Source organism: Tamandua tetradactyla, chromosome 3 (assembly GCF_023851605.1).
Source record: "Tamandua tetradactyla isolate mTamTet1 chromosome 3, mTamTet1.pri, whole genome shotgun sequence".
NCBI classification, from domain to species: Eukaryota; Metazoa; Chordata; class Mammalia; order Pilosa; family Myrmecophagidae; genus Tamandua; species Tamandua tetradactyla.
Window position 1 is genome coordinate 150,094,560 of NC_135329.1, and position 17,465 is coordinate 150,112,024.

At 37.3% G+C, this 17,465-nt stretch overlaps 1 protein-coding gene across 1 annotated transcript in view; it reads right to left on the bottom strand.

Moving 5' to 3' along the window:
- PDE11A (phosphodiesterase 11A) overlaps nucleotides 1–17,465 on the bottom strand; it is a 480,527-nt gene that overhangs the window by 103,713 nt on the left and 359,349 nt on the right. The window contains exons 13-14 of the mRNA XM_077151782.1: nucleotides 10,248–10,394; nucleotides 9,875–9,982 (exon numbers count right to left, since the gene is read on the bottom strand). Coding sequence (XP_077007897.1) covers nucleotides 9,875–9,982; nucleotides 10,248–10,394 — 255 coding nt within the window. The remainder of the gene's footprint in view (nucleotides 1–9,874; nucleotides 9,983–10,247; nucleotides 10,395–17,465) is intronic.

A 17,465-nucleotide genomic window follows, 5' to 3' on the forward strand; every position in this document is an offset into this window, starting at 1 on the left:
TGATAATAGAAAAGCTATAAAAAATTAATTGATGTATGCTTTATTCCATGAAGGGCATTATTCTTGAATAGTAAGAGGTTGATATTGAGGAGCCACTGGGTATTTTGAGTCTAAACATGGTTCTAGCCCATCAAGATGTAACTAATAAACAGTGCTTTACCATTAAGGCTTAGAGAAGAAAGATACAATATTATCTTTTTATCCCAACCTTATAAAATACATGAACATATGCATAGGGAAAAGACTGGAAGGATGTGCATAAAAATGTTATCAGTAGTGGGATTACAATGACTTAAAATTTTGGGGGTGTTATTTTCTATAAAGAGCATTTATTAGTATATAAAATGTGTGTGTGTGTATTTATGCATGTGTAAATTCTTTTTTATTTTTAGAATGAATACACACATCAAACTGTTCTAGCTTGGAATAAAATACTGACATCTTGAAAAGCATCCATTTGTTTACTGATTCATCCAGCAAATATTTATTTATTAAGCATTTACTGTGCTCTAGGCACCACAGACAGAGCAGTGGAGAGGACAGGCTCGCCCCTGGCCTGTGCTGTATATATAATCTCACCTTGCACCAGCCAGAGCAGCACCACCCAGCGCCCTTTTCTGGTGAAAAACCGTCATCACAATGTTGGTTGTGCTTGTGAAAGTCATGGTAAAATGGGTTTGATGCTCCTGCTTTGTTTCTCAAGAAAGCCCATTGTGGACTGCATGCCTCTTATTTTGTACACAGCTCTGATACAGGAATCTGAGGTGCTCAATGGCAAGAGATTTCCTGATTAAGTTCATAGAGTTGAACTTGAGACTGGCATATGGCAAACTTAGAGGGAGGGAAACCACCAATGTACTGAAAATTCCTAATGGCCACGGAAATCCCAAACCGCAGTCACTTGGCCCAGAATGTTCTACCATGAGTGCTGAGGACTGACACTGCAGCCGAGCCCTTTGGATTGACCAAGGTTAAGGAAGAGCATGGTCAGTTTTTGTAGAGTCTTTCTTCCTCGCCTTCATTTTTCTCTCTCTTTTGGACAAACAGAGCAAAGGGTACTGCTCAGATTATTCCAAGGTGTTTTGAAAGACATGGTGTTTTCGTTAATTTCATACGTTAACATGCTTAGGCTATGGCATCCAGTTATTTGGTCAGCAAGCACTGGCCTGATTGTTACTGTGAGGGTATTTCATAAATGGACTTAAATTACTAGTGGTTTGCATAGCTTGCATCTATGGCTGGTCACATCTGCATCTCATTGGCTTCAGCATTGAGAGGAAACTCCTCATCCGCTTAGTTGGGGCCTTAAGGGGAATACTGAGGATATCAGCAGTCAGAAAAGAAGAATCTCGATCACTATTTCACTGGCCAGCTTCTCCTGGGGAATTCGTCATCTCTTGGGGAATTTCCAACTTGTGGCCTTCCCTGTGGAATTCGGACTTGCCACTCCCAAGTTCCATGAGCCAGTTCCTATGTGCTTTTGGTTCTGTTTCTCTGGAGAGCCTTGGCTAATATACATGGTTTCTCAATGAAGTGCCTCTTCTAGAAGAATCTGCACATCATGTCCCTAATCTGTGTCATGGTCTCAATTGATACACAGTTCCTGTGTTTTTTGGCTTTGTTTGGCAAGGACAAAGAGCTTATAGCTAAAAAGCAGTACTTATAGAAGCATTTAATTTCTGGAACGTCTTAATTTCTGAGTCTATCTGTGAAACTTAGCTCTCCTAATTGGGACTGATGGTTCTGTGAGAAGGGTGCCTTCAATCACCCCTCAGTTTATCACATCTCCCAGTCAAGGTAGAGAGAGAATTGTTATGCACGTTTGAGCTCCACATGCATTTAGAACAAACATAGAATGCTTCCATTTGGGCTTGTATTTTGTTTGCTTCAAGATGGAATGGTAACCTCTCACCATAAAAATCCCAGGGGCAGGCTGATGGAGATGGAACTGTTCAATATACTCCAAAACAATTTTTTTAAGCAGAGGATTTCTGAAGCCTTAGGGTGAAAGTAAATTTCAGTTGCTTACCAAGAGTGCTTATGAGTAGATTTATACTATTTACTGCCATCCTACCTTCTTTTTGTAAAGGGCCCTGTTTTTGCCAACAGGAGATAACGTATGATGAAAGTACAAGGGGGAGAGTAACCGGCATCAACAGCAATCCTCTACAGGAGAAAAAGACCTACTGGATCTAAATTTAATGTTCATATGCCCTCAGCATTTACAGTAACTTTTTTCTGTCAATATTTGGACCTGCTGAACTGATGAGAGGGCACTTCAGCCCCATTTTGAGGTTCAGAGAACACGCCTTTCCAGCTGTTGGGGCACCACCATCCAAAACTGATATATTTACATGTTTCCTTTACCAGAGCACACGATAACAACACAAACCAACTATGGTTTGTCTAAATATTCAAGGGAGTGTGACAGTTTTGATTGAATTTACTTCTCTTTCTTCTCAGGATGAAATACTGATTTAGCATTAATTAAATACTGATTTAAGCCTAAATGATCTTAGTCCCTACTAGCCTCAGAGTTGGGAAGACCTTACAGTCTACACTTAAATCACTTTCTTTTACAACCAAGAGTTTCTGAAGGCACTTATCAAATCAGAAAACTAAGTCTTGTTTTGGGCACATGTTGACTATTAACTTTAAAAAATATTGTAAATGCTTGTCCATGCAAGTCTCAAAAGGCTAGGCAACAAAACTTAATGGTCTGCCTAGTACAATTATAGTGTCAAGTAAATGCCTCATGCAGGCCTTTAAACATTTTGGATTGATTGTAGGTGATTTTTATTTATTTATTTTTAATCACTACCACGGCTATTATTAATTTATTTGCCACCATAACTTGTGAAAAATGCTTTATTTTGAAAAGTTAAAAACATAAAAAATATAGAGAATACTATAATGAAACCCTATATATTCATTGCCTAGCTTCAACAGGAATCCATGTTTTGCCAGTCTAATTTCATTGGTTTCCTCACAGGCACTGTTTTGTTTGTTTGCTAGAATATTTCAAAGCAAACTTCTGGGATCTGTTAACATTCTTTACTTCATTCCCCAGAAGTCCTGGTGTGGTGAAACAAAAGTTGATCATTATATTTCTACCCTCATATATTGATAAAGTATGCAAAAATATATTAAAATGACATTGGAAAAATTTCAGATTAAATACCATAATAAAATTGAAGAAAATTGAGGTTTATACTTCAATTCAGAGAATGCAAAATACATAGCTATATGTATGTAGCATGCATACACATATCAAAAAAGAATGTTCATGTTTGTATGTTGTTTTGTTGTGTCAATAAAAAAAAGGAAACACAACATTTTTCTGAGCTGTGGGTGGGCCAACAGTTGAGTACACTTGAATATCAGATTCTTAAGGACTGAGTTTTTCAATACTAAGGATATATGTGTTTTCTGTTGTTTTTCTGGGGATGAGGATGATATATTTTGTTTGTGTTTAGAAGAATAGTTTATATTATATCCGTGATCTATTACAAGTAAACTGAATATAACGTGGTTTGTGACCCAGAAAATAAGCCAGACGACTTGGTAAATATTATCTGTGCAGAAAGACAGCTGTCTTCTCAAAGTACTACCAAAGGCTAGGTAGACGAATTTCAAGAATATGAAGCCTCTTCAAAGCCAACCTCAATTTTTATTAGTTATCATTGAGACAAAATGAAACATGAGGCCCATGAAAAATTTTTTTAAAAATTTAAAGCTCCCAGCTTGACCCACTTAGGTGTCAGGTTTCAGTCCCAGGAAAGTGCCACTCACTGCTAAGTCACAGACCGTGGAAAATGGAGGCTGTGATAAACGGCTGTAGCTCTGCTGCTGGGTCTCCCTGACCTGAAGGATTCGGCTGGTGTCATAAAACACAAAGCGACAGATTAAGCAGTTTACCAACACCGTAAAAATCTCAAGAATAAATTCACTTTAATCAAAATTTCTATATCGTAACTGGGCAGCCACAACCCCGAAACCACATACGTTTCCTTACAAGCCCGTGTCCAAGAGCGAAAGCTCTTACTTTCCTCATGACGCTGGGCATGGTTATGTTCATACACTTTTACAATTTACATGTCCCAAGAAAAATACCCAGCTATGGCTGATGGTGCAGGAGAATTTATTTTCACGAGAAAGGGAATGACCCATAACTCATGAGTGGCAGAACTTAAAGTGAGTTATGGAGGTTACTCTCTTGTGTGAGGAAATTGGATTATCCCTCTCCCCAATTGTATGTTTGGTTATTAACACACCGGGTTCTTAATTATGTGTGGCTTTGACTTCGTTCTTTTATAAAATAAATGTAGATAAAGGGAATGTCAGGTAGAAGCACGGAGTGCCTAATTGGCACTCTCAGATGTAGCCCGAGAGAATAAAAATAGAAACCTTTTTAAGTGATTAAAAGGCAGGAGTCTTAAATGCAATTTAAACATAGTATTCAAATTGATCAGCTCCAAAGTTAATTTATAGTACCTGGTGTTCTGCAAAAACACTTAAAAAATCACTCCTCTCCTAAATTTAAAAAATGGTCACCTCTTAAGTTACACTGGAAATCATGATATAACTACATGAAAATTAAAGAATTGGTTTTTCTAACATGCAGATTTTATTGTACTATTATGATAATGCCACTTATTTTAAAGCAAATATAACTAATTACTTATGTTAAGAAAATGCAATATGTTAAATTGTAGCATCAATTTAAATGTAAAAATAATGTCTGATGATTATAAATATGATTATTGTTTGCACTTTGTTATTACAGTCAGTCTGTTACAGAACAGAATATCTGGATTTCTTTGTACTTCCAGTGTTACAATCTATGAAGGAATTAGATTTCTATTGATTAAGATTAGAATTCTGGTTATTGAATGGAAATATTTTCTATGAGACTTAATTGGTGCTACCCTTCTCGGGGTGGGGGGGAGTTCTTGTTTTGCCTCTAAGGTCTCCTTTCCAAAGCGCATTCTCCTCAAGCTGGTGAATAGGGTGGATTTTTGTTTCCTAAACGTCCCTTCTGCTGTCTGGTTTGAATTATCAATAAAACAGCTTGGCTTATCTCTGAAAATAACCTTGTTGACAACACAAATGTGGACTTAAACATGCTACCTCCACATTTAAGATTTAAGAAGCCCCCAGTAAATGTCAGGGGGTGTCAATGTGTTTGCAGTGATACTCGGATATTATTAGTGTTTAACTGCAATTCCCAACCAGCACCACACTGCCGGCTGCACCGTAAATTTTCATGTGATCATGCGCTCTTCTCTTTTCATATTCAGTGAATTCTGCAAGATCTATATGAACCGTAGGTGAACTGTAGTGTGATACGATGAAAGAATGAGATTTCGAGCAGTGACAATGGTTCATCATTTTATAGTTGTTGTTTTCTTCTTTAAACTGGACACTAAGCAACATGGCTCCTGAATAATATTACCCTAAACTAAATTCATTCATTCAATTAATCTTTATTGAGCCGCTACAGGATGCAGGGCATGGCCCAAAGTGCTAATGAGTACATTTATGGGATAGTAAAGAATACCGACTCTTAAGGAAGTCTCCCCCACCCCCCGGAAAATCTGTCAGAGCTCATACATCATTTATAAAACTGAAAAATGTCTCTGCAGCCTCGGCACCGCTACCTGCTTTTTATTTTACAGAAAACAAACAAAAGCACAGTGATTTTCAATACCTGATTGACTGTGAAAATAAGAAATTTGGTGATTTTTCAATTATGCATGTGCTAATAGAATATTTATTCTACAAGCTTCTATAAATAAAGAGAATTTATACAATTAGAATCAATCTACAAATTTTTATTCCATTTAACTAAAATAGTAATTGACATTACATACTATATTTATCCAAATTTTAGCTTCCTAAATTTATCTTTATATGCAAAGTATTATTGACACCTCCATTTTATAAATTTGAAATTTCAGGCTACCGGGAGCAACTAAATTAATAAATCATTAGCAGTTTAGGTCCCAGTGAATTAAATTCTATACCCTTTTATATCAAATTACTTATCCTACAAGGTAGGTTTTTTTCCTTTAATTTCCAAGGAACAAAAACTGCTTTGTTACTATACAGAAGCTTGAATACTTTTACAAAACACAATTCTGAGCAATAAGTCTATTTTCTGTGTTTGAAATGATTTTAGGGTTAAATGTTAGTAAGATAAAGATTATATCTACAATTTTTTGTTCTGTTGTACATTGTACCAAATTTGTTCAACAATGATACACAATTACATATCTTCTCATTCCCAGAAGCAATGAGCTTGGGAAAATACTACAACCACAGATTTAAGGTCACAGAGAGACCTTGGGCAAGAGGGCAGTCATAAAACGGGTCCATCCTGTAGGAAGGACTCTTTTCGGACAGATTTTCTTTGTTGGTGTCTCTTTTCAAAAAAGACATTGCGTGTGTATGTGTGTGTGTGTGTGTGCGTGCGCGTGTGTGTGCGCATGCGCGCATATGCCCCAGTAATTCCTGTTCTTGAAAAAAAGAAGCACTTGTTGGGAAGGTTGGGAAGGTTTTAATTTTTTCCCCTCTTTCCCCGGCAACTGGCTGGGAAACTTTGCCTTGGAGTGCCATCTAGAGGAAAATTCAGCACAAAGCCACTCTTTCTTGGCTTTATGACTCAACTGAATCCAACGGTTGTATAGTGATATATATTTTTCTTCTTCAGATTAACAGAGAATTTTGGTTCTAAATCAACACATGGAAATGGAATATGAACATCACTGATGAGAACAAAACAATGAAAGACCCATTTTAAAAACCTTCAGGAGCGCCTGAAGCAGTGAAGCGCCGATTGGTGGAAAGAAGTACAAGTACGTTATCGTTTTGCCATAGGCCGATTTCCATATTTCAGAAATTAGAATTGGTGAGTGAGTTAAATTAATTTTCATCTTCACTAATCAATTCATCTTTGTTATCTCTGTAATTATTTTCTGAGTTAGAAAATTCTGATTAACCAGCTTGTCCATGGTCCACTTGTATTAACAGCTTGTTAGCGATAAACAAGAGTTGACATTTCCAACTTACTATACCCTTCGTCAAGTTCAGCACAAATGTAATGAACAGAAAATAATCTCTCTTCCAGATGTGGCTCTTTAATTCAATGTGAGGGAGAAAAAATACTATTCATCAATGTATTCTTTCCAAAGCCATGTTTGTATTTTTGCAGGTCCCACTTAGAGAACTTTAATGGTGAATCCTCCTCTTTCCGCACTAGCATGAACACAAAAACAAAACTGAAACCTTCTCCAACAGTGATACTTTTAAAAGTTGCTGAGCAGACTTACAAAAACAATGGCATCTTAAAATATTCTGATAGTTTAAGTACCCTCATTTGTGGTGATACAGTCTGAGGGTCCTACTTCAATTTCTGGAAAAGGATCAAGATTGCTTGAATCATGGGAACATCCATCAAAGGGAACTGGACATGTATTTCCTTCTTCTCTGAAGTGTCCACCCTACCTCGCCATCCTTGTCAGTTCCCCAGCCCAATTGTCTTAAGTCCTGTCATAAAAGTCCATCTCTTTTGTCCTTGACATCTGTAATTCACAATGTCATGGTCATTCCTTTTCCCCTCTTTGAATAAGGTTTCTGCTTACTTATTTTAGCGGTTTACCATAAATCGATAATTTCTCCAAAATAATTGGCAAATAATTTCCTTATTGAATATCCTCTGTGAGCCAGGCACATCAACTCAGTACGCAGAAAATTCTTTTTGTCTACTAAGAGCTGATATGGTAAGGCAAAATGAAGGTGGTTCATTTTTTTTTCTCAAATATTGGCATTTTAGCAATTAAGGCTCATAGTTCGAAGCATCTGCTTTTCTTCCTTCCTTCCTTGACTGGTTGACTGCTCTAATGGTGGGAAATAAAATGAAGGGCTGGCCTAGTCCAATTTTCCATGCCAGACTGCCTGCTTCCCAAGTGGATGAGGGCTCAGAAAACAAGTCCTTAAATATAAGAGAGCAGAAATGTCGGTTCCATCTTCTTATGCCATATGAACATTTGAGTTTATGTCAATTTAACATGCATTTGTCAAAAACCTACTAAGTGAATGATAGAGAGCAAGGTACTGATGGGATTCTTAATAAATAGGTGTTGAGTGAATAAGTGAATGTAATAGAAAGAATAAGAAATTACCTCTAAGGGATGGAAAGATCAAAGGTGATGGTGGAGTTATATGGAGAAGACAGGATTTAACAAATGAATCAGAATGCTGAATCATTAAATTGATATCTCTTTTAGTCTCCAATATTTTAGAGCAGCTAGAAGTAAAAACCTAAAATTGTGAAATTGTAACCCATGTCAAATTCTGAAATATGTTCTACAACTAATTGTGCGCTGTGTTTTGAAATTTATGGCTTTTTTGTATATATGTTATTTTTCACAACAAAGAAGGGAAAAAAGCCGATTGTGATGATAAAAAAATATTTAAGCCCTCTAGCCTCCTATATTCTGGAGCAATTACAAGTAAAAATCACAGAGGATCGTAATGGTAGTCCATGACAAACTCTGGGATCTATCCTGTAACCACTCATTGAAGAGTGCTTTGAAAACTATTGCTTTTTTATTTCTTTGCCCTGTATATATGCTATACTACATAATAAAAAAAGTTATAAAAGAAAAGAAATGATCTTTTCCCTCAAACAGCTAACTCTATAGGAGAATAGGAGTTTTGCTATTTAAAATGCACAACAGAAGGACATGTTATACTAGAGGCAGTTCACAGAAAGTTATTGATGTTTGGGGAGGAAGAGGAAGATGTCGTAGAAAAAACAGGCACAGGGCAGAATGTTTCACAAGGGAGGACAGAAGAGTCTTTGTTTATTTGGACCAAAGGAAAATGAATTTCATTTGGAGTTCCCTATTTTGGGTTTAAATTTTAACCTGCTTATAAAAATGTCAAGGATTTGGTTCATGGTATGAGAATCCGAAATTTATGTTCTCTTTTTTATATGATAGGTATATGATATACATGTATATGTGTATTATATATATATATATATACACTATAAATGATATATAATATATTAAAAGATAACATCTATATGTCAATAACTATATGCCAAAAAACCTAACATATTTAAGCCAGAAAACATTCTATTTGATCTCTTAACAACATAAGTGGAAAAAAGGCCAAAACAAGCTGCTCTTTTTGGTTATCAAACAGGAATGAATAGGATATTTTGTTCCGATCTTTGCCACAAACATTTGCTGTTAGATTAAATTCCAAGGTGTTCCTCTGGCCAGCTGCCCAAGCTATAACCGTAAACCAGACTGGCCACCTTTACTGGGTTACAGGCCCTGGGGCAGAGATTTTAAACCTAGTGAGCCCCTAAACTGTAAGAACACTCACTTCTACCCCTCCTTTCTCCCTTGGCCTCCCCTGTCAGAGAAGCATTCTCTCAGGATTTCCATGCTCCTGTGTATAATGTTCACATTTCCCTACTTTGGCCTTCCACCAGCCTAGTGATTCTTTTTTTTTCCCAGTAAGCTCTTTGCTCTGTTACTCATCCCATTTCCTCTGAAAAACATTCCTTTGAAATTCCAAGCATTTCTTTTGTAAAACAACCAGTTTCTCAAGATCAAACACTGAAAACAGGTTCAAGCAATCATTCCAAGGCTATACCTGCTTCAATGTGTCAGTGATTTCACAGATCGAAAGCTTAGAGATGATTGCCAAATACATGCTCCCATAATCAGGGCAGGTAAGTCCTAGTGTAAAATAAATCCCATAGTAATTGTTAGAGAAATGGGAAATGAAGGAGAAGGCCTGGCAGTCCCCACAAATGAAAGATGACTGTCCACCATCACTGAACACAGTTACTTACAGTTAACATGGCAAACATCAGTTGGCACACGTTGAAGGCATGTCTCCAGTTGTGATACAGAACCATTCGATAATTTTTCCTCACTGTCAAAAGCCACCTACACAGGGTCTGAAATGGGAAGGGAGAGGTTGTGTCATGGCAGAGGTATGTGTCTCCAGTGGACCTGTATCAAAACGATGGTTTGCATCTGAGTAACAACCTTCAATGATCAAAGTCCTTCCAAAAACATCTCATATGATTCTCGTGTAATCCCATGAGATGTGCAGGGAAGGTATTACCATCCTCTTTTAGTATTTGAGAAACCTGAGGCTCAAAATGACTAATAAGTTATCTTAGGTGCATTTCTAGAATCACCCAAGCCAGAATATCTTACCTCATAGTCTATTTTAAATTTCTGTACCATTCCTAGCTCCATGAACATCCGGAGAGCTGCTGTGATCATGGCATCAACATCGAGAGAAAAGTCATCAAAATGTATGTCATTGATGGCAAATTCTGACACCAGAGGGATGTTGGCTGCCTATAAAAGCAGAAGACATAAGTCAAGCCAAGTTCACCAGCTTTCCCAAACCCTGCATCTTGCTCTCCTCCCCTGCTTATCAGAACTGCCACATAAATCAGGCCTGACCTGCACTTACACCCTGATACAGCTAAACTCTGAGCTGTAAATGCCTTCTGTTTCTGAACTGCAAATGCCCCAAGCAAATGAAGGAGGGAGGAGGGGAGGGAAGCTAATATGAAGATAAAATATACACACTGGATCTAGGTCTGCAGAATTTAGAATACCAAGTTGTCTAGTTTACTGAAACCATGGTCAGACAATATATTCTGATGCATATTATAGAGCGCTAAATGCAAGAAACATCTGGGCAGCCAGCAGCTGTGAATTTTAATTGCTGCTATTCAGAAGGAGATGGAAATATACCACTTTGCCTTGTTTCCTGCATACTTATATCCTGTGGCTGTACGTGGGTTCTTTGTTACACACATGTTCTGTATATTCAGTAGGATGGAAAAGATGGAACAGCACATCTCTGGTGCTAAATATATATTTTTAATAAAATAGATATGTTTGGAGGGTTAGCATAAGCATGTTTCACTTAAAAATGTTTTTTAAAAAAATCTTCATTCTATATAAAAATCACAAATGTAATTACAATACTGGTTATAAATATGTAGAGATATTGAATCATCCCTATTAGACAGCTGTCCATCAGTTGACCCACACAAACATAAAGAGAAGAAAAAAAATCTTGGGAAATCTTTTTTTTTTTTTTTTCTGATTCCATTGGGTTCACTATATCCTTTGGGCCATTCTCGGTAAGGGAGTCCCTTTGATCTTTTCAGGTTATCATGGACCATTCTGTATTCATATTCCTGGTCTATTAACCAGGTGTAAATTACCCAAGGAGTAATTTATACCCTGAGACTACTTTGGCTAAGCAATTAAATCCAACTCTGGTCACTCTAAGTATTCCTGAAACCACATAATCAATCGTTCTCTCTCAACTCTGTGCTCCTCCCTAGGCATTTACATCTCTAGACTAAAATCCAAACCCTGGCTATTTCCCACAATATGAAAGAGCAATGGACAAATATATAAATTACAAGACAATGCATCTTCTATTCTGAAGATTGTCTTCATTAAAAAAAAATTAATCAGCGTATCCTTCAATAAATCATTTAATATATTAACATGTTTATAGAATCTAGCTCCTTGGTATTAAAAGTAAGATTTGTGAATTTCAAACATGGTTGTAGAAATCGTCTTTGTGTGTGTTTGTGTGGTGTTTATTCTGTGCTACTTGGTCTTGTGCTAAACACTTTATTTTTTAAACCTTAAAATATTTTTAATCAAAGTTATACACACACATAGTTTTAAGATAAACTCATTCTACAAGGCTAGTATTACACACACGTGCGCATGCACGCACACGTGCGCATGCACGCACACTAGCTGAATTCTGGTCCCAAAATTTTCCCTCACCCACAGGCAACCACTTTCAAATGTTTTGCATGATTTGTTTTTTGTCTTTGCCAAAGTAAGATGCTTGTAATTTTATTTCTTGATTATTTTCTGTTTTAAGCATTATCTATTATCTCACCACTGGAGATAAAGATAAAGATTAAGGTGCCTTACACTTCTTTTGCCACCTCATGTGCTAATTCTTCTCACTTCCAATATAATTATATAATAACTTTATATAATATTCAGGATTTATATTATGATGATCATAGAAAAGATATTTATAGCTAAGTCATGCAATTTACTATGATTACTTTTCCTTTCCTTGACAATACTTTATAGTCTCAGGAGTTTATAATTATCTTATTTATTGTTTACATAGTTTTCTATGTACTTATCACTACTTAGCCCTCAAACTCTACCAATTGTCTAATTCTCCTCTCAAAATGTTCATATGCTTTAGGTACTCCATCAATTTCATCTTAAAGAAATATCTCCTGGACCTTTCTGAACTTCTCCAATCAGGACTGGCTGTTTTCTATGTCTGATAGGTAGTTTTCATCACAGAATGTTCCTTCATCATAATTCTGGGGATATCTTTGCTTTTCTGTCTTGTGTTTTCTGTATTCCACACCTTTGTCTTTCTTGATTTGGCCCCTCATTTTGGTGAGACATGTCCTCAATAGCTTCCCAAGGAAAGGTGTGTTGTGGTGGGGTGGGTGGGTAGAGGGTAGGGCAAATTTTTGCAATCTTCCATGTCTGAAAATGTCTTTATATTGTCACGTTTGACTAGAAGTTCATCTAGATACAGATTTCTGGCCAGAAATCATTGCATTTGCATTTTGAAATCTTCGCTCTATTATTATTATTATTATTATTTTTAGCTTTTGATCTTACTTTTGACAAGTCAGAAGCTATTCTGAGTCCCGATCCTTTGTAAATGACAATCCCACTCCACCCAACCCCATCCCACCCCCGCAGCCCCACCCAACCCCCCACCGCCTTTGTTTGTAGGATCTTTTTGCTTCCAGAGTTCTGAAATGTCATGAAAATATGCCTTAGCATGCATTTGTTTTCATCTATAATTTTAGGTGTTTTGTGAACCTTTTAATCTGGAAAATGATGCCCTTTGGCTTTAGAATTTTTTTTTTTTTTTTTATACATGGGCAGGCACCGGGAATCGAACCTGGGTCCTCTGGCATTCCAGGCAAGCGTTCTCGCCTGCTGAGCCACCGTGGCCCACCCTAGAATATTTTAAAAAATTAATTATTTGATGATTTCTTCTCTTCTTTTATTTTTTCAGATTTCCCATTATTTGACTTTGAACTGGTTTCCCCTCCTGCCTCCCATTTTTCATTTAAAAAGTTTCGCTCTGTTTTTTAGGAAATACTCTCTCTTCTTATTCTTGGGATTTTAATTTCTAAGATCACAGTTTTAATTTCTAAGAGCTCTTATTTTACTGCCTGGATAGTCCTTTTACTTTTTTGATAGCACCCGGATTTTGTTTCGTGGATGCAATATCCTCTATTATCTCTCTAAGGATATTAATGACAATTCTATTTGACATTTTCTGCTCCTTCCATAGTTTAATTCACTTCCTTCACTTAATTTTAGTCTCTTTCTTTTTGTCTTAGAGATTTCCCTTTGCTGTCTGGTTATCTTTAGTTGTCCATTCATGTTTAAAAGTAGGGCTCTAAAAGCTTCTATTGGAAGCTCTGGGGGCTTCTCTGTAGGTGAATCTGACTGGCCTGTTTCCTTGGGGAAACCATGGAATATCAGAATCCTTAGGTCTTTACCCTTTAGCTTCCAAGATTCTCCAAAGAAAAATCATCAGGCTGGAGCTTGGGTAAGAGGGTTGGAGGAGAGGTCTTAGCACTGGTATGTAACTGTTCATTTAATCACCCTGTTTTCAGCATGTGCTCCTAGGCTCAAGCTCTGCACAGGTGTTATATCATGTCCAGAGACCAAGCCTTTAGTCTTTATGCAGTGGAGAAGTGGGAGAAAGAATATGGTGATCTAACTGCTTCTTAGATGCTCAGTTGTCCTGTTTAAAGACTATCTTCATTCCCACTTCCAAGGGTACTTAATTAGCCAATTCCTGAATTACATGGGAGTGGGGGTGGGTATAAAAAGGAGTCTATGGTATAAATCTTCTTGCTTCTTAGCTTTTCCTATTGCTAGCTTATTTTGTCTTTCTTGGGTTCATTAAATTACTTAATACTTTTCCATTTATCCCTCTGCTTTCTAGCTTCCAACATTTTGCCATTGTTGAGTCTTCTCCCGTTTTCTTTGTCCTTAAAGATTTATTGCTTTAAAAATCCCTTTATTGTTGTTTTAGTGGGGTTGGGGAGAGAACAAAGGAAAATGTGGTTAATCTGTCATTTTTAATCCCCAAATCACTGAAATTATATTTATTAAATGATGCCTTAAATAATCAGCTTAGAGACCTCGGAGGTAAGCCAGCATTTGGTCTTTAGTCTCTTTGTTCCCAAATGTGTATAGGTTAGCTGCCACCATACAGATCTTTTTCTCTTGTTCTGTGCCCCTTTGTATTCACTTGTATCAATAATGAGGTCCCTCATTAGGATGTAACAATGGTAGAGACATTTGCCATGTTTCTTTTCCTTAGTGATGTTCCACAACAACTCTCTCTTTCCACCATGGGTTTCAGGGCACTGTATATGCCAAATACTTAGAAAGATCTGCACCTGCTGTAGTTTGTTCAAATTTAAATTCAAATTCAAATTCAAATACAACTGGAAGATCACTTCCTAAGAGGTTAGAAGCCCTGTCCCAAAAGTCAGTCTTCCTAGTCTCAATTCAGAAATTTGGTTCTGAATTGGCAAAGGATATAGAACCCTCTTATGGTTTGTAGCCAAGGCACATAAATAGTGATGGAGACTGCACTGCTGTTATTAAGGTGGCTCTGTTTGGAGATTATTGATAGTGTATTCCCTGATGCCATTATAAATCCTCTAACCCTTCAGAGGCACTAAATTTACTTAATTATCTTAAAAATTAAAGATATAGGCATTTTTTCATTATGAAATGTTAATGGAAAGGAAATAAGAACATTAGGTTGAAAAATGTAGGATGACCCTTGGTTCACCAAGACCTGTCCTGATTGACCTTGCCGTTTTTCTTCCCTAATAGGTTGATTGATCCATGGTTAAATCATTCCAGTCTATAGATCCCCCTGAGCCCTGTTGTAAACCCTTGCTGGCACTTGGAGGTGCAGAGAAAGCCTCAAGCCTTTCAGGAATGACCATTTTCAGCAATGTGAGGAGCATAGGTAGTTTCATCTACAAATTCCTGCATGCAAAAGCAGTTTCTGGAGAAAATTATGAAGAATAAAGAGTAGCATGCGTTCTGAGGTGTGCTTGGAACTCCTGTCTGCAAGAGATCTGGGAAGACCATTCAGGTGCCAACTCATTGCTACAGAGATACATGCTCCCCATCTCGTCCAGTAAATAGATAATGGGACCACATCTCCCAAACCTATAATTACTCTGGCCATAAGATATTAACAAAACAAATCAAAGTCAATTTTTCCAAGTGTCAGTCTTGGACTTTTAAATATTTATAAGGTGCCATATCCCTAAATCAAAGAGGAGTACCACAATCCAAAATAACTACTGAATTAATAGCAAGGAAATAACATTTGGATAAAAGAACCATTTACTTTACTGCAGCAATAAATGAAAACACAGAATTATGAGTCCTGGAGCTAATTTGAATATTGTTGAAGAAGTGGGACTCTAGCCTCTTCTTTGTTTGGGTCTCAGTAGTTAAGTGGTTATCAAAGGGAATCATAAAACTGCCTTCCCTAAAAGTGAAAAGGTAGCTTTACAAAGAGGCTGTAAAATGTTGAAGTACAATCCTAGATCCCTTGACACATGAATATTACATTTTTTGACACTTAAAAAATGGGAAGAAGCAACAAAATGGGTAGTGATCCCACCCTGGAAATTCAAAGGAAAAGTGACTTGTTGCCATTGCAGTCCATTCACCTGCTTAACCCTCTAGACAAAACAGAAGTTGGGGGCTTTAGGATTCTGGGACTAATGGAGGTGGGAGTCTGGGCTATGGTGATGTGGAAGATAAAGCAAAGTTCTATGCTTTGCTAACATTTTTTTATAGCCCTTACTACATGCCAGGCACTGTTCTAGCACTTTAATGAACTCATTTGATCCCCCAGGGACCCTAGGAGGTAGGTAATATTATCAACCCCATGTTATAGACGAGACAACTGAAACAGTCATGATAAGCAATTTGCCCAAGGTTGCATGGTTGTGATTGACAGAGGTGGATTTGAACCTAGAAAGTTGATTGTAGAGACCGATCTCCTAATCACTATATTGCCTCTAATCCAAAGTATCCCCCACTTCTATGTTATGCAAACTAACTTGAGTGCACCATGGACAGTATTTGGGATTTAAATCCAGATGAATAGCCTATTGATCCATTTTTTTTTAATGATGAGGAAGCCTGGGCCCATTTTGGAGGACAATTTTTTGGTCTTTACTTACATGGGCTCACTTGGGCAAGTCTAAACTAACAACTGGCTTTGGAGTGAGCCCCACTGTTGGCTTTGTACTGACTAGAAAGAATGTAGAATCAACTTAATACTCCCAAGCCCATCCTGAAGAAATAATTTGTCTTCTTGGGGGGGGTAGAAACAGACTTCAGACATCCAACATTAGCTGGGGGCTGGCCAGCAGAGCACTCACAGGGCCTTAATAGCACCCGTAGCCGGGCTGGGTAACTTGGTAAAATACGGAAGCTGCAAACAGATGACAGATGCTTTCTGTGGACAGCAGAAAGACACAGATTCTTTTGTCTAGACAGGAGCATGGAATGGTTTCTCTGCACATTTGGGACACAGCTGAGAAATGCTCAAAACACACATGTACCCTCAAGTTTTAAAGGGACTAGTTACTTAATGTGGATAGCATACAGTCAAGTTTCCAGTGGTGAACAGTGAAATTTTAACTCATTTTTTTCTAGCCTGGAAAGGATACAATTTCTTATTAATCCCAGTACAATGTAGCATATCTGCACTAACTTCCAGATAGAGAAATAGAGAAAGATGGGAGATTTATACACCTCACAGGTTTATTCACTTGTGAAGCATGTGGGGAAAGTCACAGAAGTCCAAGAGGAGAGGACATTAAAGTTGGCTGAGAAGGCATTGGCCCTGCATGTCAGCAGGATACCCCATCTTGTCTATGAACAACACAAAAACTACAAAGGGCTGTGAAGCCACTAGCTGGCATGTGTAGCAGCGACATGAAGATCTGACTCATGTTCCCGCGTTAGGCACACAATGAGATGGACAAGCTCTGCATCTCATGGACTAAATCTACATAGAGAAGTTAAGAGTAGTTAAATGTAGAGCATGTGAGTGAATACAGATGTCCAAGAATTGTCAAGAAATATTTTTAAAAGAGGAGTTTTAAGGACCTGTCCTACCTTATATTAAAACATGTTCAAAATACAGTGTATGTTTACATGTTCAAATGTAGATTTTCTCTCTTTAACTCAGTCTATACCATTTTTTATCATTCCATCCCTTCTTAGATACTTTTAAGGGTTCAATGTGGCTACTAAATAAAATAAGATTCC